The sequence below is a fragment of the Epinephelus moara genome, chromosome 22, assembly GCF_006386435.1.
Source record: "Epinephelus moara isolate mb chromosome 22, YSFRI_EMoa_1.0, whole genome shotgun sequence".
Classification (NCBI taxonomy): domain Eukaryota; kingdom Metazoa; phylum Chordata; class Actinopteri; order Perciformes; family Serranidae; genus Epinephelus; species Epinephelus moara.
In genome coordinates this window covers 18,940,719-18,967,192 of record NC_065527.1, presented here as the reverse complement: position 1 = coordinate 18,967,192, position 26,474 = coordinate 18,940,719, and the positions used below count along the sequence as shown (strand labels likewise).

At 40.0% G+C, this 26,474-nt stretch overlaps 3 protein-coding genes across 4 annotated transcripts; 2 read left to right on the top strand and 1 right to left on the bottom strand.

Annotated features, from left to right (window-relative positions):
- Positions 1-1,100: 1,100 nt before the first annotated feature.
- On the top strand, positions 1,101-8,165 carry rida (reactive intermediate imine deaminase A homolog). 2 transcript variants are annotated; one of them, XM_050035067.1, is made up of 6 exons: positions 1,101-1,261; positions 3,450-3,555; positions 3,642-3,696; positions 3,798-3,866; positions 6,412-6,467; positions 7,660-8,165. In XM_050035067.1, the coding sequence occupies exons 1-6, from the start codon at positions 1,197-1,199 to the stop codon at positions 7,714-7,716; spliced, it is 408 nt and encodes a 135-aa protein (XP_049891024.1). In that variant the 5' UTR covers positions 1,101-1,196; the 3' UTR covers positions 7,717-8,165. The 2 variants fall into 2 exon arrangements, with proteins under 2 accessions (XP_049891024.1, XP_049891023.1); XM_050035066.1 differs by lacking the exon at positions 1,101-1,261 and adding an exon at positions 1,414-1,574.
- Positions 8,166-8,303: 138 nt separating this feature from the next.
- On the bottom strand, positions 8,304-18,901 carry si:dkey-284p5.3 (uncharacterized protein LOC557830 homolog). Its single transcript, XM_050034537.1, has 4 exons — positions 18,512-18,901; positions 14,244-14,531; positions 9,062-9,115; positions 8,304-8,976 (listed from the first exon to the last, which is right to left on the bottom strand). The coding sequence occupies exons 1-4, from the start codon at positions 18,600-18,602 to the stop codon at positions 8,963-8,965; spliced, it is 447 nt and encodes a 148-aa protein (XP_049890494.1). The 5' UTR covers positions 18,603-18,901; the 3' UTR covers positions 8,304-8,962.
- A 1,662-nt stretch (positions 18,902-20,563) lies between these two features.
- rpl30 (ribosomal protein L30) lies at positions 20,564-24,713 on the top strand. Its single transcript, XM_050035128.1, has 5 exons — positions 20,564-20,670; positions 20,785-20,833; positions 21,339-21,484; positions 22,877-23,007; positions 24,613-24,713. The coding sequence occupies exons 2-5, from the start codon at positions 20,813-20,815 to the stop codon at positions 24,663-24,665; spliced, it is 351 nt and encodes a 116-aa protein (XP_049891085.1). The 5' UTR covers positions 20,564-20,670; positions 20,785-20,812; the 3' UTR covers positions 24,666-24,713.
- Positions 24,714-26,474: the final 1,761 nt, after the last annotated feature.

The window sequence follows — 26,474 nt, the reverse complement described above, 5'->3', positions numbered from 1 at the left end:
CCTTTGCATCTCTACTAGTGGCTAGGAGAATACTACTAGAATGGAAGTCACCATTTGCCCCCAAAGCATCTCTATGGCTTAAAGACCTCGTGCTTTTCTTAAACCTGGAGAAAATAAAGTATGGTCTAAGGGGGTCATCTGGAAAACTAGAGATTGTCTAGGGCCCTATGATTGACTACACAAGGAAATTGAGGGTTACCGTTACCGTCTCCCTCTACACCGTTCAGCCAAAACATTAAAACCACTGACAGGTTAAGTGAATAACTTTGATTATTTTTTTCCAATGCATTGTTCTGCTGGGAAGCCTTTGGTTCTGGCATTCATGTGGATACCACCTGACATGTTCCACCCACTCAAACACCGTTGCAGACCAAGTACCCCCCCCCTCATGGCAACAGTACTCCCCAATGGCAGTGATCCCCCAGCAGAAACAAGCAGCATGCCACACTGCAAACATGGCTCAGGAATGGCCCAAGGAATGTGACAAAGACCTCAAAGGGTCAACCTGGCCTCCAAATTCCCCAGATCCCAATCTGAATGAGCATCTGTGGCATGTGCCATTAACCCACCTCACAACCCACTGGACTAAATGAATCTGCCGCCAACGCACCACAGGACACTCCCAGAGATCCTGTGTCCATGCCTCAACAGGACAGAGCCAAGTCCGATCCAAGGACCACCTTGGATTAGGGGTACATCTGGGGTACTGGCACATCACAAGAATCCTTGAGCAGATTGGGACCTGGGATATTTAGAGGCCAGGTCGACACCTTGAGCTTTTTGTCACGCTCCACAGGCCATTTCTAAATAGTTTTTGTAGTGTGGCATACTGGACCGGGGGAGGAGTGTTATCTATGTTCACTAAATTTCAACAAATACATTTAAGTACATATAAGATGAATAAATAAGTCTGTTCAAAAAAGAACCATGAATGAGCACCTGTTGTACCGTAACTCTTCTACTATTGGCGCATTCTATTTGTACTGGGAAGTTGGAATTTGAACTGGACCGCCCCCCTGAAGTCAGATAAAAGGAAAGTTCTTAGAAACGCCTCCAAAAATGCAGCGTGCTCCTTTTGATAGACATTACGGTAGGCTTTACGACACACAGCAACTGTTCGTGCTCTCCATAAACTGTTGCACAACCACCTCTTTTATTCACAGCCGCTCCGCAGGGTAGAAAGGTTTCAGGAAACCATGTCTGCGCTCAACAGAAAGATCATCAACACTACATCGGCCCCTGCTGCCATCGGACCATACAGGTGAGTAGCCTACACTTTATAAAACAGACACATGCACCATCTGTTTATAGCGACACGTGGGGTGCAGGGGGGCACAAAATGTTTGAATGAATGAATGGATCTCAGGGACAGTCCAGTGTCTGACCAGGGGCGGGTCTTAGCGTACAATGAACTCACCTGCCTCACCTGACCCCGTTACACAGTGTCAGGGTTGAGCTTTAGCAGAGCAGAGGGAGCACCGCAGGATAGAGACAGACAGCTGACTTGATATGGCATCTATTCGTCGACATTGCCCCTACACACCTAAAGCCCCTGTCAGACAGGGCATATACAGGTAAGGATTAATGTCCTGGGATTAGTTTTCTCTGTACTTTCCATGGGTCTGAAGCTGTTGAAATGCAAAAAAAAAAAAAAAAAAAAAGTTCCAAATTTTGATTAAAACCAAATTATCTGAAATTATTAGAAATCATGAAATCCAACAACAAAAATACAACATTATAGTGTATTTTTTTTTGTTGTTGAATTGAGCCTGTGCACAGAGTGAGGGGTGGTCCTGCTCCGGCCAATTGGCTGTCAGTGGGTGGAGTTACTTCAGACTGAATGGCCTCTGATTTATTTTGGATTCAGCTTTCTTAACCAATTGTTGATGTCTCCCCTGAAAGTGTTCATATCAAGTCTTAAATCACATCCTAGTTACAGGTGTTCTGTTTTTGTTTTTGTCTCCCTTTTCTTTGAAGGTAAAGTTATAAAACATTAAAATACAGATTAAACATTTGTTATATGACTTTGCCTTCAAAGACAGTCCTAGTGGTATGATAAATAAATATATTTCTAACCCATTTGAAAACTTCTTAGTGAAATAAATAAAGTATTTTTCAGGAAGAAATACACTAAATTAAACATATCTTTCTTTTTTTCGAACATTTGACTTAATAAACAACCACAAAAAGTGTAGCACAGAGCGACTGTGAGGCTTTACGTTATGGATTTCAGGTTTCAGGCTCATCAGACTGATGCTTCACTCATGTCAATGAGATATTTCAGTTGCAGATACAGGGCTCTTTTGTGTGCTCATCACTTTTTTTTTAGTAATGTTCAACAGTCATAGATCAATAAATCAATTTACATCTCCATAACTACAGTAACATGCACATCTACATACTGAATATTCACTCATAAGTTAGAGAAATAAGATATCATGAACTGATCAGCTGAAAAAAGGTACATTAAGTAGATTACAGATTACACGCACCAAACTAATACTACTAATAAATATTATAATCAACACCATTAAAGCACCTTTAAAAACAAAGTTTAACAAGTGCTTTGGCAAACAAAGCAAAGCAGGACCAAGTCACCCCAAAGGCGGCATAGTAGTAGAAAGTCAAACACTCAAAATCATAGCAAAGACAAGACAGATGATCATGAGAAATAAAACATAAAAATGTTTTTAAAAAAAACAAACAAAAATTATATAAAATAAAAAAAGGTAAACACAATAGTAAAAAGGTGAATACAATAAAAGAATAAAAGCAAATAATTATAATTATGTAGAATATGGAGTGTAAATCATCACAAATGATATTTTATTTAATCTACAATATTCCTTTAAAAAAGATATGCATTTTTTTTGCAACTTGTTTTATCTTGACGTGTTTCATTTCATTTTTTCATATATTTTACTCATGACCGTGTCACATGGTATGGAGTAGTTTACAAATTACTTTGGCTCATCTTATTGTAATAACAACATTAACTTAAACATAGATGGATGGTTAAAATAATTCTTTGGCATACTATTGACTTTCTCTGTAAGTTGTTAAGCCAGTCTGACATTCAAATAAAATATGATCCTCATCTCCCACGTGATTATCGTGACAGAAGTTGCAGATCCTCTGCTTTCTGTCCAGCTCTTTATATCTTCCCCTGCTGGAATTCTGGTGTTATTAAATCTAAAATTACAAATAGCCTGTCTGTACTTTTGGTTTTAATGCAATAGATACTTCTCCAGTTTAAACCCTCGTTTGATTATGACATATATATATGTCACATGACGTCATACTTCTGAGCCCGCTTTGCCACTTTTGTATAAACTGATCTTTTAGCCTCTGTTAAACTGTTTAAGACACATGAAATTAAATGTCCAGTGTTTAGTGTCCAGGTCTAAGCAGTGTATTTATCTGTCTGTGTGTGTCTCTCTCATACTCAGCCAGTCGGTGGTTGTGGACCGAACGATGTACATCTCAGGTCAGCTGGGGATGGACGTGGCCTCTGGTCAGCTGGTAGATGGAGGGGTGCAGGCCCAGGCCAAGCAGGTGAGGACATTTTTTTAATCCTAGAGTAGTAACACTATTTCCATTAGTAATTTACATTAAAAACTGACTGATCTCTCATCCCTCAGGCTCTCATCAACATGGGGGAGATCCTTAAAGCTGCTGGCTGTGACTACACCAATGGTGAGATCTCAGTACGAACTCAGCTGCTGCTCATGTGTTTAATATGATCTAAATGTTTAAACGTGACAGACTCTCTGACAGAGTCAACTCTTTGATTTCAGTGGTGAAGACGACTGTGCTGCTCGCTGACATCAACGACTTTAACAGCGTCAATGAGGTCTACAAAACATGTAAGGCAACACTTTACTCCTTTTCACACTCAGATTATAATGATAAATGGTAGCTTTGGTCTTCTAATCTAGCCACACAGGGGCAGCCTTTAACCAAGATTGTCCTTGCTGCTGTCACATTCTTGGCCTGTCATGTCACAGATACACACAGTCTACTTTATTCACTTCATGTAAGCATCATCGTTGTGGTGCTGTCACAGAATAATGACTGTTCTGCTTGCACAAACACCTGAGTCACCGTTTGCTGTGGGACTGGGTCATCGGTTCATTTCAGTGAAGGGAGGTATGATCAGAGATATTAAAGAGATGTCAATACTCTCAAATTGTCTTTACTGATGGTCATGTTTCATGTTCCTGTGTGTGGAGACAGGAGTGGAGATAATGGACCTTTTTTACATTTTGACTTGACACAGTAGGAAAACTCAGGTGAAACTATTAACAATGGCTCAGTTCCATTGAGTGTCCCAGTGAGTCATGACAGTAATGCAGTGTAGTCATTTATAATGTCCTTAGTTACTTCTGTGCTTTTCCTCTATGATGAACCAAAATGTCTGCTGTGGAAAAGATCTGTTATCGCTGTTATAAATTTATTTATTAAATTTGCATTCAAACAATGCATTGTAAAACTGAACATATATGTACTTCTACTTCCTTATTCTGACTTCAAATAATGAAATGATATTTTGATTTCAAAAAGGAATAGCTGGAACTTTTTGTTTTTCCATTTCCTAATGTATATGCATATCATATTCTATCTCACAATACATGTGTTTCTTACTTTAAATTTAAAGTTTCCATTTCATGATTGCTGTAAATGTAAAGGTCCAGTGTGTAGGATGTAGGGCAGAGTCCTATAGGTTTGACACGCAGGTACCCGATGTGATGATCGACCTACAAAAAAGTCCATTTGCATGTGGTATGTTGTCTTGATTTTATTTCTGTGTTTGGTTTTTGGTAAAACAAAAAACATGCAGCCAAATTATGGGTGTTGGATGACAAATATATAAAAAAAATAATGAGACTAATAATAATTTAATTTAATATTCAAACATTTTAACCCTCTGACTGCTGACGTTGTGTGTTGGCTCTCTCTTCTGTGTCAGCTGGAATATGAGCGTCCCTGCAATCAGGTGCGTTATAAACAGGAATGTGAACTGTGGAGACATGCTGCTCAATATTATGAGAATAAGAAAAAAATATTTTAGACTATATTTCCTGAATTACGTTTGTTTTAAACTATATTATCTTAGTTTTACACGTATTAAATATCCCCAAATTATCACGTTGAATGTGCTGCCTAACCATAAATTTTAAGCACGCATGGTTATTATAGGATTTATGTTTTCATGTCAGGTCACAAATCTTGTACCGGCAGGTCTGGTCGGGTTGTGGAGCTTATTGGTCATATGTGCAGGTGGCAGGCCAGGTGTGGTATTGCAGATTGTAGTTCTGGTTCTTTTGGCAGAAATGGTTTATAATATTCATAACTATGTTTTCATTAGTGTATAATTACCTGAAAATGAGACGAGATATCTACATACGGAGCGGGTCCTCTTCCATGGAGTCTGCCATGTTGTTTCTACAGCAGTCCAGAGCGGACTAATAAACACTGGCTCTTGACAGGGCCATTCCCATTTTCATGTCGATCACCATAGTTCTCCTACACTTTTGGCACATGTGAAAAATTTCCGTTTTGCAACCTCACCACTAGATGGCATTAAATCCTCCACACCTAAACTTTAAAGATGTGTAAATAGTGTTCCACCTAAAAATCAAATGAAATTCAGCACACAGTTTTCTACTTTTTTTTAATACATTTTTATACTTTATCCTTTACTATACTGTAAAAGTTTGTCACTACACCAGCAGCAAACTCCAGGATCCATAGATCCTGTGCCTCGTATTACACCAACATCCCTCAAAATGAGCGCTGACAGGTGAAGCGCTCACCTGACAGACAGGCTCACTCAGCCCTTCCTCTGCTGCATGAATGCAGCCTCCTCTCACAGGCAGCTCAGTCTGGGCATTTCCTCCTGGATCACAACAGACAGGTGTAATGGAAGCTGCGGTGCCCAGTGAGTTGTAAACAGACACCACCGTTCAGGCACACAGATGAAACCCAACCCTCCCATCAAACTCCCTGCTGACTCACAGGCTCCAAGCTCTCCCTCCTAACTCTGCTAAATCCTAAACCACGGGTAGGGAACTTTCCCTGACCCTGAGGAGAGGAAGGAGGGGACATGTGTTATATGGATGCTGACTCACCGTGCCCAAAGTTTTGACTGCGTTTGATAAATGTGATTACTTGTATTTGCATTTGGAGATTTGTCTCTGTTTTAAAACTGTTTGTGAAATGCGAAAAAATCTTCCAATGTTTCATCCGTTCCAACAGATGATTTACTTTTTCTTTCTATACTCAAAAAAGTGTGCAACATTAAAAGCTGGTGGGACCCATAAATCAAATCACCCATTTATATATAGTGACAGATTTACTTGGTGGTTTTCAATATATGCTTTTTTTATAATGCAAATGTTTTCCCTCCAGTTTTCAGTAAGAACTTCCCCGCCAGAGCTGCCTACCAAGTCGCTGCTCTCCCCAGAGTAAGTACAAACAAAACCTGCACACCAGCACAGAACTGCAGCACCCTGTGGTGTGGTTCATAAACATCCACACACATGGGGAGGAAGTTTATGGTAGCTAGGTGCGTGCTCTTTCATCCGTGCCATGTGTTTTCCATCATCCACGTGTAGTTTATGAATACTAATTGTTGGCTGGGCCACCACTTTAGTTAGACTGAAATATATCCATAGCATGAAATCTTGTACAGACACTCATGATTTTCCAACTTTTCCATTTTTTGTTTTTAGTGAAATTTCTCAGCAAATATTTGATATCACCATGAAATTTTGTGCAGACATTCATGTTCCCCTCAGGATGATTGTAATAACACTGGTGATCCCCTGACTTTTAATCCAGTGGCATCATCAGGTCCAAATAACTACTGTCCAATACTTCAATTTATAGCCAAACACCTGCACAACTAATGATATTCCCATCAGCCCCAGCTGTACTGTTTGTTTAGCGCTAATTAGCAAATGCTAGCTTGCTAACATGCTAAACGAGGGTCACCCACTCTCTCGCTTTTGACAAGAGACACTCGCTGTCAGGCCCTGTCTCATACTCTCACCCTGCCCCAACAAATCTCAGCCAAATAAGAGGAAGCGAGGAAATACAAGGTGCCACCTGCTACTTAGTTTTTAACACACTCACACACTGATGGAACAGCCATCGGGACTATCTGGGGTTCAGTATCTTGCTCAAGGACACTTCAACATGTAGGATGGAGGAGCTAGGGATTGAACCACCGATCTTCCGATTAGTGGATGATCCACTCGACCTCTGAGCCACAGCTGTCACTTCTTCATGAAAAAATACTAAGTAATACTAAAACTTCTCCGGTCAAATTATACCTGCATTTTTTGGTACCCAAATCAAGGGGAAAAAAAATGATTTGTATGTTTTTGCCATGATTTAATGTGACGTGAGATTTGCCCACTGGTGCAGCAGCTACAACCAGTACAGTCGGAGGTGTGGTGAAGTCTAGCAGAGTTGGCAGTTCATCTATCGAGATGCCGCTAAAACATTTGAAAGCAAAGCTATACTGCACGCCTGTAGTGGAAAAAAAAAGAATCAATATCGATCCATAAACAATACTGAGAGGCATTTTATTGTCTTGTTACCCACACTGCCTCCTTTCTTACGTCCTCATTGTCTCCTTCTTTCTCTCCTCAGGGTGGGCTGGTGGAAATTGAGGCGATTGCTGTTCTTGGTCCTCTCTCAGACTCCTGACTAGACGGCCCCATCCCAAACAAGCTGTAGTTAAACCATCACGTGACCTTTTATAGTTGGACAATGTAAGCCTTAAGACACATGAAAGACCAAACTAGGATCTTGTTGACTTCTTTTTTTACCACATTTTCAGGTTATAACAGTAATGTGTTTCTCTTCTGGCCACTATGGCTGGTTGACTGCACTAGTGAACTACTGTCACCGTTATACCACTCTATATTAAAACCCTTAACAGCTGAGCAGCACGTAATTCGCCAGCATTAAACTAAGTGTAATGATGAAGTGGTATTGTGTCTGTACAGCCAGTCTAATATTCCCTGGTTACAGTGGCCAGATTCATCTTCCTCGTGGTTTCTGGTTCGTTACCTCATCTTCTGTTTTGTTCCAGAGAAATATTTCAACACGTTTAAAGTGCAGCTCTCACTAATAAATAATGTAGTAAAACCTCTGATCTCAAAATGGTTATTTCACCATGAAACATCACATCAGACACATGGATTTATCCTGCATTAGAGGGACCGGTTAATCAAGATAATCTGCAGACCTTGTTGGTGTCAAAGAAAAGACATGTATTAGATGCATATTTTTTAAGGTGGCCTTTTTAATTTTTCATTGCTCATAGCTTATTAGAAATTTCAGGTCGTCTTCCTAGAGAGAAATCATGACACATCAGAAACAAAAAAGAGGTCTCACATGCACTCTTATCTCATCTGTGCTCTTACATTAATGATTACAGTCTCAGCTTTTCATAATCATTACAAACATGGTTGTAAAATCAAAGCCAGCTACCCCCAAAAGAATATAATTTCATAAATCAAATAAACTTTGGCTTTGGTTTCCTTAGAATTATAATTTTATAGAAAAGTATAGACTCTTAGGTTAAATCAAGAAGATTTGCTATTATAAATCTCTATACAGATAATAAATAGAAATTTCAAAGACAATTTATCATTTAAGTTAACCTGATATGACGGTGTCCTCTGGAAACAAACAGGAAGTGCCGTAGAACTCTGTCTATGTACAGATTGCGAGCAGAAATTGCAGCCACACACCATCATGAGGGGAAGAAGGCACAGTGATGACTGAGGAACCCTGACTGAAAGTGGTTTATCACAGGGTGTGCATCTTGGCAACAAGGCGGTATCTTTCACAGGCAAACGCACACCTACACATACTTTCACTCGTGCATACAAACAAGGTCAGACACTTGGAACAAACTCATCCGTGCAGTCGTTCATGTTGCACGTCATTCACTGGGAGCTGAAAACAGAAGAGGGAAAACGTGAGAGTGGCTCAGATGTTTTTATAAAGATTATGTGACTGCTGACATCACAGCACCACTCACCTGGTGCCTCCTCTGTTTTGGGCTCTGAATCAGTCGCTGTGGCCTCTGTTTTCTCTGTTTAGAAAGAAAGACATTTTCACACGTGAACAACAAACAATCATATAAAGGCTTGGAGCATGGATGGTGTATGAGTCACTTAAGCACCTAAAATGTCTGTGTTGATATGACATAGTAGAGGTTCTGATACATTTTCACAACTGTTTCTGTATAAGTTGAGTAGTGTATAGTAGTGGACTATGCTGAGGTTATGTCTATATTTCCTATTATTTCTGTATTAGAGTACAGGCCTAGGAGCTTGGTGACCACTATAGATGGATTACTGAACAGCCTACCGGGGGCCCAAAGTGTCAGGGGCCAGGCCTTCACTTACAAAATGTCAAATGTCAAATTAATACAACACTGACTCAAAATGACCACAAAGAGGTGTAGAGGAACTGAAAAGATGCGTAAAACAACAAAAAAAAGACAAAATTACCTCAAAGAGACCCAAACAACTACAAAAAGACACAAAATGACAACAAAACAACCATAGTGGGACTCAAAATGACCACCAGGAGATGCAAAAATACCACAAAGAGGTGCAAAGGAACTGAAAACAGACAACTACAAAGACACACAGACGACCACAGAAGATACAAACATACCTCAAAGTGACAAAAAATAACCCGATAAAACACAAAACTACCTCAAAGACATACAAAAGGACATCAGTAAGACACAAAATGACTTCTAAGCAACTCAATATGAGCAAAAAAGACAGTTACCTCAAAGTGACAAAAATAATTTCCTCATTAGAACATAAAAATTACCTTAGAATTAACACAATAAGACGCAAAATTATCTCAAAGAGACCCAGATGACTACAAAAAGACACAAAATGACTACAGGGAGAAACCAAATGACCACAAAGAGATGCAGAAGAGCTGAGATCAGATGTAAAACGACCAAAAAAGACACTAAATTACTTCAAAGTTACCCAAACAACTACAAAAAGACACAAAACGACAAAAAAGCAACACAAAACAACCACAGGGAGACTCAAAATGACCACAAAGAGATGCAAAAATACCACAAAGAGGACAGGAACTGAAAACAGACAAAAAACAACTACAACGAGACACAAATGACCAAAAAAGACACAAAAATACCTGAAAGTGACAAAAAAATAACCCAATAAGACACAAAATTACCTCAGTAAGATACAAAATGACTTCGAAGCAACTCAATATGTTAAAATTACATCGAAGACATACAAAATTACCTCAGAAAGATACAAAATGACCATAAAGAGACAAAATTATTTCTAAGTAACTCAATATGACCAAAAAAGACACAAAGTTACCTCAAAGTGAAAAAAAAATACTAAATTAAAACACAAAATTACCTCAGAGACATAAAATTAACACAAAGAGACACAAAATTGTCTCAAAGAGACCCGAATGACTACAGAAAGACACAAAATGACTACAGGGAGAAACCAAATAACCAGGAAGAGATGCAGAGGAACTGAAAAGAGACATAAAATGACCTTGATAAGACAGAAAATTACATCGAAGACATACAAAATTACCTCAGAAAGATACAAAATGACCATAAAGAGACAAAATTATTTCTAAGTAACTCAATATGACCAAGAAAGACACAAAGTTACCTCAAAGTGACAACAAATACCTCATTAAAACACAAAATTACCTCAGAGACACAAAATGAACACAAAAGGAAAGAAAATGATCTCAAAGAGACCCAAATGACTACAAAAAGACACAAAAGCACCACAAAGTCTGTGTGTCTTGCTCCTATTTGAGTTGGTTTTAAGTGTTTACAGCATTACAAAATGACATGTTAAACATTCACCAGCAGCATCTCTTTCCAGAAACATTGTCCTTGTTACTCTGAATAATCAACAGCAAACGGTTTTCTTATTGAAGGGACTATTTCTCTGCTGGAAAGTCTGTGGATGAGCCTGAGTAACAGAGACATTCTTCCTGCAAAGACAGGTTACTACTGAGTTTTTAAAATGTGATTTTTCACTGCAAATGTGAGTCAAGATGTTTATCTGTAATTTGGGTGAACTGACCCTTTAAGAGCAGTATTGCAGATTATGGTCTGCTCTGGAAAATCCAGATCACCAACAACAAAAACATTAATTATTTAGCCTGTAATACCCTTAAAATACCAAGGTGTGAAATCGCGTCAGTGATAAACACCTACACATTTATATTCAGTAACATATGTCGCTACTTTTCTACAAAAGACTTGTGACTAAGGATTATTTCAACCCTGACCACTAACAGATGTAGCTGTGGACGAGCTGCCATGTCCGCTCTGCTTATGTGACACTCGATCTTCTCTCTCCATTGGCTGTGAAACGGAGGCAACAACATCATCCACGGCCAGTGGAAGCCCTATATGTGTTGGCGTGCTCTAGTTTCTCTGTGGACTCAGATTGCACCTTAATGAGACCATGATGACAACAAAGTGTTGGCAACACACACACACACACACACACACTGCATGCAGGCCAACTGAACAGGGCTGTGGTCAAGCTTGAACTGAGGGTGAGTCAAGTTGGACTCCAAAGGGGGTCGTGATCACGTCAAAGACAAAGGTCAAGGACAGTGTTGACTATGTTTCAGATAAATATACAAAGGTGTGTTTTTAAATCAATGTTGTGCTCTTAATCAGTGTTGAAATGACATCTTGTTACACTTTGCTGTCTTTCTACGCTCTCATATTGTCTGTACAGTCTACTTCAAAGGTCCAGTGCGTAGGATTTAGTAGCATGTAGCGGCAAGGTTGCAGAGCTGAACCTCCTCCCGTGTCCTACACATCTAGGAGAGCTATGGTGGCTGATACGAAAACACAAATGGCCTTATCTAACAGTATAAAATATTCCTAAAATAAAGTGCAGATGAGTTTTGGGCCTGGTAGTATTACCTGGAGGTCGGGGACTCGAGTCACTTGATTGGTAAAAGACTCAAATTGACTTTGAGTTGGTATTCGTGCCTTGAGACTTGACTTAGACTTTGACTTGACCTGGCAACCTGCTGGGGCGCAGCAGACCAGCAGAAGCCAATGCACGAGGCAGCTATTATGAAGGTGGCTAGCCCAGAACTAAAAAAATTTGGATTCGATGATCATGCTGTTGATGACTGCAGTAAAAGAGCACAGTGGTATACAAGGTCTGCAGCTCAAAAATCAGTGACATGACCACCACAGCATCCAACTTCCTCCATCACTACTACACCCACACAGAAAAGGTACAAGAATGTGTCTTTACAGCAAACTTATTAGCTTCTTGAGTCATCAGAGTTTTGTACGACTTGACCTGTGACTTGCGTGACTTATAGCAGGGACTCAACTTGCTTAATTCTCACCACAGAAACTTGGGATTTGTGAGAGACTTGAAGGTTAAGACTTGTGACTTGAGCTTATGTGACTTACTCCCACCTCTAACATAGCTTTAGATGTGTGTATGCACTACAGAAGGGATGACTCCTCCAGAAAAGCAAAATCTTTGGAGGCACTATTCAGCACTCTAAGGATTCAAAGTGCATTTCTCCCATTGCATAATCGCACAGTGATCTGACTTTGCCACCTTGTCTATCTTTCCTCAATGGGCTGCATTACAGCGGTGGACACTTTGCATTAGACAAGGAGGAAACTGAAGAGCTGACCTCGTGAACCTGTCGGCTACTTGTCATTTGCATCGCGAAGCAATAAGTGAGCTGATAGCAGTTAATGTAATGGTGCACTGTGTCACACAGCTCCCTGTGGAGCACTTCCATGTATAGATAATGATTTAATGTGCAGAGCGACTGTCGCTATGCGGACATGCACATGCTCTGAAGCGCTCTGCTGGAATTTAAAGAAGGGATCATTATGTTGTCATTTAGATATCAGACTGTCACCAGAGCACCAGGACGGGCTGACAGGTTCAGTATTGTGCTTTAAGTGTATCCTGACTATATTATGTATTTAGTGTAGGACGAAGTGGCTGAATAAACTATCAGCTTAAAAGATGTGGAGTCTTTGCTGACAACTTACACACATCAGAAGCTGATCCTGAGCCACCTAATTAAAGTTAAACATTTGGTCCTTCACACCAGTTACAACCTCAACACACAATAGTTACAGATCAACAGACTGTTCAGACCTGAGTCCTACACATGTACACAGCCAGGAGGACAAACATACTCTCAATACATTTTCAAGACTCAATGACAAGTCTCAGACTTATAGCGGTGAGACAAATTCCTCAGTACTAACTAAACACTCAGATGTGTGACTCATTTCTCATTTCAAACACATTTGTGTGGCCGCCCTGGTGTGTTTATTAAAAGCCGTCTCTGTGTGTTGTTGGATACCACCTGGTTACCTCTGCAGTGGGACTGTGGATGGTCTAGGGAAAGACGGAAGGGACAATATGTACCTGGGTGCCGTGCTCATTGGGTCACAGCGGTGCTCAGGTTACTGCTGGTCAAGGGTAACAATTGTGCATGGTGCCTAATGAGTTCTCCTTCTCTCAATGGGACACATAAATAATGTGAATATTGTTTTCTACGAACTGCGGTAACGATTTTAAATGACCTTACAGCAGATTATGTTGAGGATAATCTCATAATGTCAGTGTTTTAACCCTTGAACATAGACGCTGTTGAATATATAATATATTGGATGTTCATTATAATTTCATTTTTAATTTTTTGTTTTCAATTCAGTTTTGTTTTACTTAGTTTCCCCCCTTTTAAGTTTAGTTTTTAGTTACCTATAACAACCTCCAGCTCCATCCTTATCAGCTTTACAGCTCTGTGAAGTGCGTGTGATAGATGTCAGATGACTGCCGCGGTCATTTTGTCAGGAGATGGTGCATATAAAAGTGTATTTGCATAGAAAATTAAGCTCACAATGAAAATGCTCAGAGTCTTGCAGGGGTTGAGCTGACAGCTTTAAACTGGTAGTGATGCACAGACAAAGTGGAGTTGCTCAGGTGAAGATTATATGTATCTACAGTAGATGGAGGAATTAAAGGAAAACTGAATCCAAAGTTGAGTGTGTTTATCTGAATTTCGCCAACAGTCTACTAATATAATGGAGAGTCTTAAAAATGTACATAGAAATTGGCCCAAACTCTAGTTTGTAAATGAATTTCTGTTAATATAGGCGTGCTGTTTTTGACTACCTTGCTCAGGAGCTGCAGCGGCAGGCTCCGAGGAGCTCGCCGCCGTCTCTGCGGTGCTGTCTGCAGCCGCCGGAGCTTCTGCAGGTGCTGCTGCAGCTGCCTCTGCAGGCGGACTGGCTGCGGCAGGCTGAGGCTGCTCCCCTGCAGGCGGAGCTGCAGCGGTGGTGTCGGCAGACGTTGCGGCTGCAGCAGCTTCATCTGCAGGCTTAGCGTCGCTGCCCCCAGCAGGTGTCTGGTCCGGAATGGTTTCGCTGTCCTCGGCTACTTTGCCATTCTCGTTGGCCGCTCCTGTCAGGAACATGAGTATTAACACAGCATGTGATCCAAACATCCAACAAGACAGTTTACAGATAATGTAAAACTAAAAACAGGGATACTCAACTTATGGTCCACATAGGATGCTGCGTGGTTTGCCGACCGTTTTCTAATTCAGTGGTTCCCAACCTTTTTCTTGAGGGACCCTTATTTTTACCATTGTAGACATTGGTGCCCCACCCTCCCGTTACACACACCTGTATCTTCACGATACATACATATTTGAAAAATCTTCAATACTAATTTATTAATTTATCTTTTAAATAAATGAATAACCTTTTAATATAACCATTAAATTTGTTTGTTTCTGATGCAACAATTAATTAAATTTTGACACATTAAAATGACACCCCTTAAAATCAAGAAGGCTTGGCGCCCCCTAAGGAGTGGCCCCTGGGAAAAATAAGTTGAGCTTCTGTGGTATAAAATATAAAACTCGTTCAGATTTACTGTTTATCTACTAACTGCAGTCAAAGTGCATGGAATATGTATCGGCACTGGGCTGGCACGATATTGGATTTTCACCACACTTTAATTGCGGCCAAAAGAGTTTATGATAATGATAATTTTGCGATACCTATGCAATCAGTCAAATCCACCTTAACTTTGTTTATTGTGTGTTTTGCCTCTTTTTGATGAAAGAATTAAACTCAAAATACGAGTGTAAGCAGGTGGAGAGAGAGTCTGTAACCATAGCTGTACGCAATTGCACAAAAAGAGCAATTACACTGAATGGATAATGAAAAGGCAGCCAGATGGTGTTGAGAGATAAAGCAAGAATTTAAAAGGCGCTGGATTATTTGCACAACAATATCATATGTGTGTTATTGACATAATGTCAAGTTCCCGGTTCAAATGTTGTGTTGCACCTCAGTCTCTCCCACTTGTTTCCTTTCATCTCTCTACTACTGTCTGTCATAAAAATGGCCCACGAACATCTTGTCACACTTCACATCATGGCAACACAGGGCAGGGGCAGCACTGCCACGTGTCGTGGTTACATGCTGACTAAAGGCCAACACAAACAAACAGACCCTGTCAGGTCAGAAAACAAGACCTAGACTTTCATTATTTACTTGTGAGACAGTCTGAGGCATCAACACTGTGCTCTTGGGTTTCCATTGTTTTACTTTATGTTTGTGTTGCCTACATAATGGCTACAGAGTTGACTTAACCTGAAGCAAGAGACAAGAAACAAATATTATTATGGGTGCCATGCAACACATTTTTGTTGTTCACTATTCAGGTGCACCTTTTGAAATTCTGTTGACTTCATTATGCTCAGACAGGAGCAGCCAGTGAGGGTGTGCCAAGAAAAAGACCGTTATATTTCATAAGTTTGGAGGGGAATAGACAAGACATTTATTTATTTTTTAATCTTATAAATAAAAACTATCATGTTTCATACTTTGAGAATGATGCTATTTACAAAACAAGAGCCCTACGCAGGCAAGATGAATCTTAACATCCAAGGATTAAACTCCAGTCTCTGACCACCAGACCATGCAAAGCTACCGCCAAACAAAAACAAGCAACAACAGTGTGTGCGCTTTTCTAGAAACAGAATAATACTTGATCAACTATTCCTCCTTGAAAAACCAGGAAAGGATTAAAACATAATGCTGCTGCTAGCTGCCACAGATTATTGGGAAGGAAGTCAAATAGCATAAAGAGACCCCCCACTGATGCATAATTGGAGCCACAAAGGGTTAATGATTATGTGGACAGCTATAAATAAACATTAAACTCCTCATACCGCACAGTTCACAGCTCTATGGACAGGTTGCTATGTGTTTAGTGGCATTGTGCATGACTTCCTTGTTTTTTCTGGAAGGATTTGCATCACAAGTATTTGCATGGATCATTGCTCTTCATCATCACCATTCTTTGTATCAATGAGATTTTGCATGATATTTATCACAATATTTTCCTTTAATAAAAAAAGACTGCATTCTTTGAATGTGTAAATGAATGAACCTTGGGTTAATAAATATCTTTCTTTCTTGGCATCAGGGGAAGGAGTAGGGGAAGTTCCTGACACATGTCCATCTGACCTCTAAGACGATTCAAGAACACCTCGCTGTTGACATTCAGCTGATAAACAGTGGTGCACCCAGAAATGTTTTATAGGGGTGGCCAGATGGGGTCACTGAATATCTTGGGGGTGGCAAACCAAAACCAGAAGCCATAAGTGAATCTTAGGAACTGGATCATGTTGTTGAAGTATTTAGGTAGTTGAAAACTATGTCATTTTGGGAAGTTAAGGATCTGAACAAAACATTTACTGGGAACAACTTTCTCAAGTTTAGGGGACACTTGTGGGTACCTCTGGAACCCATTTTCACTCAGGTATCCTGAGATGAGAGTTCAAGGGACCCTTTTAAAAATGGCACCAAATGCCACCAGTTGTTCCCTCGCCAAAACTTAGTCTAACTTCGGAGTGTTATTTACCCCCCTTCCTGACAAGCGATGCTGACATGGTTGGCCCTGATGGTTGCCTTAGGTTGTCTAGTTTCATGAGATGCTACCTTTGCACTATCTTAAAAAATGACTGTATCACAGCCTCTTCAAGACTGTAATGTCGGCCTCCAGTGATTTTCACTAGAGAGTGAAACAATTGTATTAGGGTGGTCATGGCCCCTCTGCCCCACCGTGGGGGCACCACTGCTGATAAACCTGGAGAGCGACTTGCAAATGAAGTCAAAATCTACACTCCATTGAGAGTCCTAGGGGAAACTCTCTTCTGCCGGGAGGTCAGAGGTCAGAGGTCAGGATCAGCTGCAGGACGTGATCTTAAACACACTTTAGCAGGTGCAGTTTCTCAGCTCACTATATCACTCTAACTCTATGCATTTCAGCGTGCTCAGTTATGTGAGCGTGCACGCATGTGTCTCCATGCTGTCACCGCACTTGTTGGCCTGTAATGTCTCTTTAAAGAATGCACAGAGAGAAGCAGAGCAAGAGGCGTTTGCTCAGAGGTGGTCCCACTTAGTGAATCTTTTACCAGTTTTTTCACCTGAGTCTTCTTTGAATTCTGCCAAGTAATGCTTAAGATGGCAGAACTGCAAACAAACCTATCGTAATTGCACACAACACAGACTTAGTGAGAGTAAACACTGCTAAATAAAACCACAGGACCCAGTGCTGGTGGTTTACCTTGCAACGCGTGCTAGTTTGCACCACAGCCGGGCCATCTCTGACCCACTACAACAGAGGAGTGTCCAAAGCGGCTTCTCCATTTCCTATTGAAACCGTAGACTGTCACCAAATCTGCTTTCATGCCACTGTCTCTCTCTCTCGGGTAGGACAGAGCCAGAAACCCCTGTTAAATAATGACAATAAACTTTCCCATCCTGTCACTGTGGAGCTCTGGCTCACTAAAACAACAGACATCAGATACTGAACCCAAAGAAAAACACTGATGATCATTTGCATGGAGACTGGGGCCTCGTTATCAGAGCAGTGTTCACCACAGTGTGATGGATGATGTAACTCTGTTCAGGGATGGCAGTGAACTTCCATGATGACACCATTACCAACACGAAACAAGGCTATTTATAGTATCGACAATAACTATTAAAAGTACTTTTTGATTCCAATAATCATTTGAGGACATAACATGAGTGATGCCATTATGACACATTCATATTTACAGATATTTCACAGCCATCAGTGTCTCTAAAGTGAAGCCACGGATGGTGCTTGGTCAGTGCCACTGCTTGTAAGGTTAGAGATAATTTCACATTAATATTTTACATGCAAAGCATACAATGTGTTAAAATAATTTTTGGATTGGAAATAATTGCCTCTAATGTACTGCTGACAACATAGCGTTATTTTCTGTAAATATTCTGTCCCGATATTTAGCTGAATGTATAACACAAATGTATTTTCCACATCTCCCCTAAACACATATATTACATCACATATGCGCGTAAAGCTTTGTGCATCACCTGTTGTGCTGGCTCCGTTGCTCTCCTCGGGCTTAGCACTGGGTCGAGTCGTATCTACCGCTGAAGTTTGGGAACTGGTGGAGCATCCCATCCTGCCCTGTGCACATAGAGGACTGGATGGTTAACTTCAGAGGTAAGAGGTGAGGAGAGGCTGTGGCTGCACTGATGACGTCGCGCATAGATATCGTATCTGTAAATGGAGAGAACTCAAAACTATGGACAGCGGATCCCCTGGAGGAGAATCAGAAAGAGGATGGTCGCGAAATTCCTTTAGTCCCGTGCGTAATTGCGCATCGTGGTTCTTCCACCAAAAACGCGTTCAGCTATTTGTGTCGGAGCTACACGTCTCTAAAGATTTGGGCACGCAGGTGAAATGTGGGCTTGTGTTGTGTACTGTAACTTAGGCTGTTTCCAAGAGGCTGGCGCAGGGACAAAAATACATTATTCAGTCAGTGTGCAGCGGACACGTCTTGGGGCGGGGAAAGTGAACTACTCAGGCCGCAGCTAGGGTGGTTGTCAATGTGCCCTTGAGCAAACACCTTCAGCCTGATTTAATTTAATGGAGGAAGTATTGAGATTCAAAATGTAGCATATTACACTATAAAACGTTAGAGGTAAAAGTCCTTCACTTATGAAATCACTTACAAAAGCAAAATCAAAAGTAAATGTATTAGGCATTAGAGGGACCCCTGTCACAGTGTTTTAATGCTGTTGTTAATGTTACATACTTATGGGCAGTGGTAGAGGATCCTTTGCTTAAGTATACTAATACCGCACTGTGAAAATACTCCAAGTAAAAGTCCTGTATTGAACATGTTATTTGCGTAAAAGTAAGTAATTATAATTGGGAAGACGTACTTAAAGTATTAAAATTAAAAGTACCCAAAGTAGGAAAATCTAAAAAGGAAAAAAAAGAAAATAGAGAACAACCTAAAGGTTTATCAGAATAGTTGCCCATTTATTTATCTGTCAATTGGCTGATGGATTAATCGACTAATCATTTCAGCTGTACTTACATAAACGGTTGGGTAGTTTGATTATAGCAAAACAGCATATTTTGATTTTTTATGCAGAAATCTTAATCTGTTGATTTCTGCATAAAAAAAACAAAGTATGCTGTTTCTATGCTGTTACATAGAAAATAAAGACAAATGTGGTAAAGTAAAAAGTAAAAAATTCCCTCTGCAATGTGGAGTAGAAGTATTAAGTGGCCTAAGAAGAATAGACTCAAGTACAGTGCCTCAAATTTGTACTTAAGTGCAGTACTTGTGTAAATGTACTTGGTAACATTTCACCATTGCATCATTAGTTATATCTATAATAATATAATGGATATTTTATACATGCAGTAGCCTACCTCAGAATTGCATCACTGCTATTCGCAGACGATGTGGTTCTGTTGGCTTCATCACAGCGTGACCTCCAGCTTGTACTGGGGCAGTTTGCAGCTGAGTGTGAAGTGGTCGGGATGAAAGTCAGCACCTTCAAATCTGAGGCCATGGTTCTCTGCCGGAAACAGGTGGATTGCCCTCTCCAGGCTGGGGGAGAGTTACTAAGCGAGGGAGCGCAAGTATCTCGGGGTCTTGTTTACGAGTGAGGGTAGAATGGAGCAATGTCTGGGGTGCTTTGCTTGGCCTGCTGCCCCCGCTACCAGGCCCTGGAGAAGCAGATAAAAATGGATGGATTTTATACGTGACCATATGTTTTGTGTTCGGATAGATGACATAAAAAGCTTTAAATAGATAATTTTATTACAGAACTGTAATTATGATCACTCAGATAGGCCTGCAAATGCTGCATATTTAAAGTAAATAAAGGCCTATAATTAGCTTTAATTATTGTTTGCATGTTTCTGAGCATGTTTGGGTCTGTGGTGTCTTTTGTTGCTGCCTTTTTTTAAGTCAATTTCATTCCATACAAATATGAATGTCACTTATTTTATATATCTTAATATGAGTTTACTTTTGTGTTTTGTCTCATACTCGCTTTAGACTCCTTCTCATGTATATTTCCATGCAGTCATTTGATTTGAAGCTCTATGAACCATCAGCAGTGAGCATCCTGCGCAGTACTCGTGTGCGCAGGCCCACCGACAGATAGCAGCGCAGTGCACCATGGGACTTCCTTTCTCTCCGAGGCCATATTGGAGTTAACTCACAGTAAGACGAGCTCCGAGTTTTATGATTAAAAATCACCGGTATTTGTTCATTTCAACATTTTAATATCACCCGGACATTAACGACAGTCTTCTCCTTCCCCCCTCTCGTCCGCAGGTTGGCCGGTCAGGACTAAACCGCAAAAATGGTGGCCGCAAAGAAAACGGTGAGTGGCGTAGGCTCGGCCCGGAGTGCACGCGCTGCTCTAGGGCCAGGCTGCTGCTTCACGTGGAGATGTGTTTCTGTCAGGGCCTGCTAGCTAACGCTGTAGCGCTCCGAATAAACATATTATTAACACACAGCATGTGTAGTTGGCGTTAAAGTTTTGCGGCTGTGAATATTTGAAAGCATGCCTCGACTGTCCCCTGTTTATTGCCGTCACTCTGTTTGTCGGCTAACGTTTGTAAGCTGCGTTAGCTCTAACAACACCGGCAGTGTAACGTTAGCTAATGCTAATTTGCTAAAACATATAGAGAATGTGGCAACAAGTCCAACTGATGAACCTTTAACAACACATTTGATTCCCTGACTTCCCTGTCCTACTTGTCAATGGCAAATTAATTAAGTCCACTATTTTATTTAAAGTAACAACGATCAACAAGTGGTGTGAATTATCTCTGTAGCTTGGTCTCTTTCACTCACTTCAGGTATGTGTGTGTGTGTTTATTCAGAAAAAGTCCATGGAGTCCATCAACTCTCGTCTCCAGCTGGTGATGAAGAGTGGAAAATACGTCCTGGGCTACAAACAGTCCCAGAAGATGATCCGTCAGGGAAAAGCCAAGCTGGTGATCCTGGCCAACAACTGCCCTGCCCTCAGGTATACAAGGAAAATGAACATATTCACACTTGTTATTTAAAAGAATAATTAGTTGTCGTGATTGTTGTTGTAAGAGGGTAGCAAGGGTAGCAATGTCAGAGGATATGTGATTACTTTATGGCTTGAATGTAAGAAAAACGTGTAGGCTGTTGAGTCAATTTGAGTGGCAGAACCTTCAACAGGTCATTGGATATAAACAGTCTCAAGACTGGAACATAAAGAGAATGTACCATCAACATTTGTTTTCACAAGGATAACATTATTTTATGGGCACAGTGCATTCACAACTTGGCTTGCTTATGCATAAATTATGCTAAATGTTTAAAATGATCATTACGTGCATTGCCTTGTTATAGACTTCAGATATTGGCTTATATCTTTATTATTAATGTCAAAGTGGGCCCGAGTTATCTTGGGGTTCCTACAGCTTAAGGCAAGATAGATGTAAGACTTTAAGACTTTTAATTTCTCCTTGAAATGAAATTTATGACAACTTATACAATATCCAAAACCTAAAGTGCCAAATTTGGATAAACTTTTTGCATTAAGTACACCAAGCTAGCCAGTTTTGGCTCACCTTGCACTTCCCTATGTCGCCCACGGTACAGTGACAGCTAGTCAGCAGACAATGGATGCTGAGCTCTGAGCATCCCAAATCGTCTTTGTTGCGCTATCAGGATCTGCATGATGTCAATGTGAAAGGCATTTTATAAAAAATGAAAATAAAAAACTAATTTAATACTGCTTCCAATGCACTAGCAATTTAAAGACTTTTGAAAGATTGATTAAAGACATTTAAATACCAATTAAAGCCTTATTTATTTTAGGTTAATAAATTCAATACCTGAAGACTTAAGGATCTGCAGAAACCCTGCTTTCTGGACTACGCAGCTTGCAGACCTACAGTCATATGTCATTTTTGGACATATCACATTAACTAATCACCCCTTTTGTGTGTCTGGGGTTGTTTTGAATCTCAATGCTTTTTTAAATTTTTTTTAATTTTTTTTGATTTTTTGCTTTTTTGTTTATGAAAACAAATGTTATCTGCATTGCACTTATTTGTAAAACTGAATAAACACAATTTAAAAATATCTTCATAGCTAATCAGCTTTTTAGAATCAGTGGGCCTGATTTATTGGTTCTGACCACAGAGCTGTATTTCACACCTAAGTATGCTTTGATGCAGATGTTGGAAAGCACAACAGGTTTCAAAAACTTGATTTTGTTGTTATAAATTGTTTGATTACACACTAATTATTGATGTTTAGAGCGTCTATGATATTGTGATTTATCTTTTGGGGCATTTTTTTCTTAGGTCCCCTGTTGAAGTTACTGTATTTGTATCTGCTGCTTTGACTCACATCTTTCCTTCGTCTCTTCCCTGTTCAGGAAATCTGAGATTGAGTACTATGCTATGCTGGCCAAGACTGGTGTCCATCACTACAGTGGAAACAACATTGAGCTCGGCACAGCCTGTGGAAAATACTACAGGGTGTGCACACTGGCTATCATTGACCCTGGTGAGTCCCCACCTTTTTGTATTGGACACCATCGACTGCCACAAACATTGAGCTTGTTCTCTGATTCAGATTTCAAAATGGAGTGGGCCCATACTAGAATATTTAATGGACTAATGGGATGTTTCTAAAACAAGCTTGTGCAGGGATTGTCTGGTAGTCACATTGACGCCGGGTTATTCGCCTCGGGGGACTGGTCCCAGCCAGTCTGTTTGACAGAACTTAATGGCAGCAACTGAAACACAAACAAAGTTTTCCACCACAGCACCAAATTTTAATGATTCACAACAGAAAATGCATTTCCATCCAATGAGCCTGTTAACCAAGGAGTATAGTAGTGGTCTAGTATAACCACAGTGGCATTTAACACCTAAAATCAAGATGCAGAGATGTCAGAGGAAAATAATGTGTTCATAACATGCAAGGGATTTATTCTGATTTGTTTTTTAACATAACATTTTTGTGGCTTCCAGCATGGTCCTGTTTTGCGCACTTTTGTCCCAAAAAAGACAGTTTTCCCACTAAGCTGTTAGCATAGATAATGAAAATGAATATTCCACTAAGTGTAACAGCTGGAGCCGTTTGTGCTGGTTTGCTTTTTCGCATCAAAATAGGGTTTTTCATCATTTTCCACAAGTTGTGGACTTGTTGGACTGTGAACACAGCCTCCCTCTTAAATTCCCTCACCTTCTTGTAAAGGTCAGCGTTGAGATAGTTGCATATATCCAAAACCTCTTTATATCCAAGTTTTTCATAATGTTTAAAAGTAGTTGTTTCCGCTTTCGATCAGATCAGAAATGTGGGCTTCCCTTTTGGGCATGCATCTTTATCAAAGCCTCATAAACTGTTGGCGAGTTGGTTTGTGCAGTGTATCCATGACTACGCACACAGCTGATCGTTAACAGGCAAGAGGCCGTGTGTTGCAAACTGCAGTAAAAACCCAAATGAGACGCAAATTCTGAATGCCTGTATATACGTCCAAAGAATGCTCCTAAAACCTGAATTATACTGGCATATCCCATATGTTGTAATTGGAAAATGCTACTTTCAGAAAAAAGGCTTAACTGTGCTGTTATTATGACCAACATCAAATTCTGAATATTGTCATATATGGAATAATAGTTTAATATTAGTGTGCATGTAATTGTACTCATTGTCACTGCTGGAAAGCAACTTTATCTCACAAACTCAATGCAGCTCATCAAATGCACTGAAAAAATTACTATTGACCTTCATTTTAAAAACTTGAGATCACTGCTTGGACTGAGGTTTCTTCAAACACTTTGATAATATATATAATTTAACTCCCAGGTTTCCTGTGTATGAATTTTTGCATCGGTTTTCCCCACTCATCAAAATGGTCAAATTCAGGACCAGTGGTTTGTTTGATAAAAGCCATCGGCAGTGCTTAGTTGACCGGCCAGTGCTTTCTGGCGAGTTCATGAATGCTCCATTAGTAACCTTCACCCTCTTAGTGTCAGTTTTTCTATTTATAGGAGGTATTTAATATCAGCTATTGTATGCAGGGATTATAATTGCAGGTTATATTAATATGTGTCAATTTTTTATCTTGGTCTGCTGACTGCTTGCCGTTCTTTTCCTCTTCAGGCGATTCTGACATCATCAGGAGCATGCCAGACCAGCAGCAGCCACCTCAGTAGAGCTGTTCCCCCACCCCGTTGTTATAAATAAAGTCGGTGTAAACAGTTCATGCTGCTGTCTTCTCATTTTTGATCAATATAACCTGCTTGTCCAGACACTGTCAATCCTGCAAGTGTCCACCAGAGGGCACCAGTGTCCTCTTTGGCTTTCTCACATGAGGTTACTCACACTAACATTTTCAGGTCCGTGTAAGGGAATTCCTCTTGTGTCTGCAGAGCTGTTAACAATATGAGACTAAAAGCAGACAATGTCACGAACAGTTCTTGAAACCAGATTGTAAACACTTTATCTTTCTTCAGGGACTTGTGTAACAAAGCACAACACCAGGATTATCTGTTTGTGTAAATGACAATCCACCCAATTGACCGCTTGTCAACGTGTTTTCAAAATTACGCAACGGCTGATCCTTGAATTTTTTTTTTTGTCACTTACATAAACCTTGGGGATGATCGTCTGCTGTATTAGCTGCCGCCTGTTGACTGTAATCGAGTAAGGACACTCCTTTCAGAGGTATTAAAGGCTTTAGAGTGATGGCTGCTTCTGTAACACAAACCGGTTATGTCCTCCGACTTGTGTATGAATATGTTTCCCAATACCAAGAAAACAAATATAAAGTAGTTCACTGATTTCTATCTGCACACCAAAAATAAGGGTCATTAAAAAGTCCAAATAATAGTTGCCAATCAATTTTTAAAAAAGCAATCATAATGAGGAGCATACTGACACCCATCTGCACAAATTTGTTAGTGATAAAACATGAGGTTGGTTTGGGATTTTGAAGCTAAATTAAGAGCTGATAAGATCAATAACAAAGAAATCAGCTTGCATATGGAGTTGCATCTGGTATCTTCATGTTACAACCACTGCAGTGTTGCAAAAACATCAGTATAAGTTGGACAATTGTTGGCTGTGATGAGGCCATGTGTTCACACCTCGAGTGGATTGACAGGCACGTCCAAGCTCTGTCACAAATGTAACTTAAGAGGGGGATAAATAGAGAGACTCCATCTCCCTCCAGGCAGCAGTGTGTTTTCACAGAGGTCAAACTGCAACTGGTGAGGGCCGAGTACCTTGCTGAAGGGCAGTTTGGTAGTGTAGGTGGATAAAGTTGATAAGGCTCTTCATCTGTAACTACTGAGCAATGTCAAACTGACTAACAGGCCTTTTTGGAGCCTTGAGCAGTAGCCATCTGTACAGGCATACAGAGGAACACTACTGTGTATGACGACTGTGAAATTTCTTTAAAAAAGTGAAAATCTAGAATGTAATTTTAGTGTTTCATGGGCTATATCACTGTTGGCTAGTATAGTTTTGTAAGGTGTTGGCATTTCATGAAGAAGTTATGATATGGCATGTCCTAAAAGTTGCAATATGGTATGCCATAAAAAGTCATAGTATAGTATGCCAAAATAGTCATGGTATAGTATGTCATAAAAATAGTCACAGTATAGCATGCCATAAAAATGGTCATAGTATAGTATGCCAAAAATAGTCATAGTATAGCATGCCATAAAAATGGTCATAGTATGGTATGCCAAAAAATGTCACAGTATATTATGTCAAAAATAGTCATAGTATAGTATGTCATAACAGTCATAGTATAGTATGCCAAAAAATGTCATAATATAGTATGCCAAAAAATATCATAATATAGTATGTCATAAAAAAGTCATGGTATAGTATGCCAAAAAATGCCATAGTATAGTCTGCCAAAAAAAAAATTGTCATAGTATAGTATGTCAAAAATAGCCATAGTATTGCATGTCAAAAAAAGTCATAGTATAGTATGTCAAAAAAATGTCATAGTA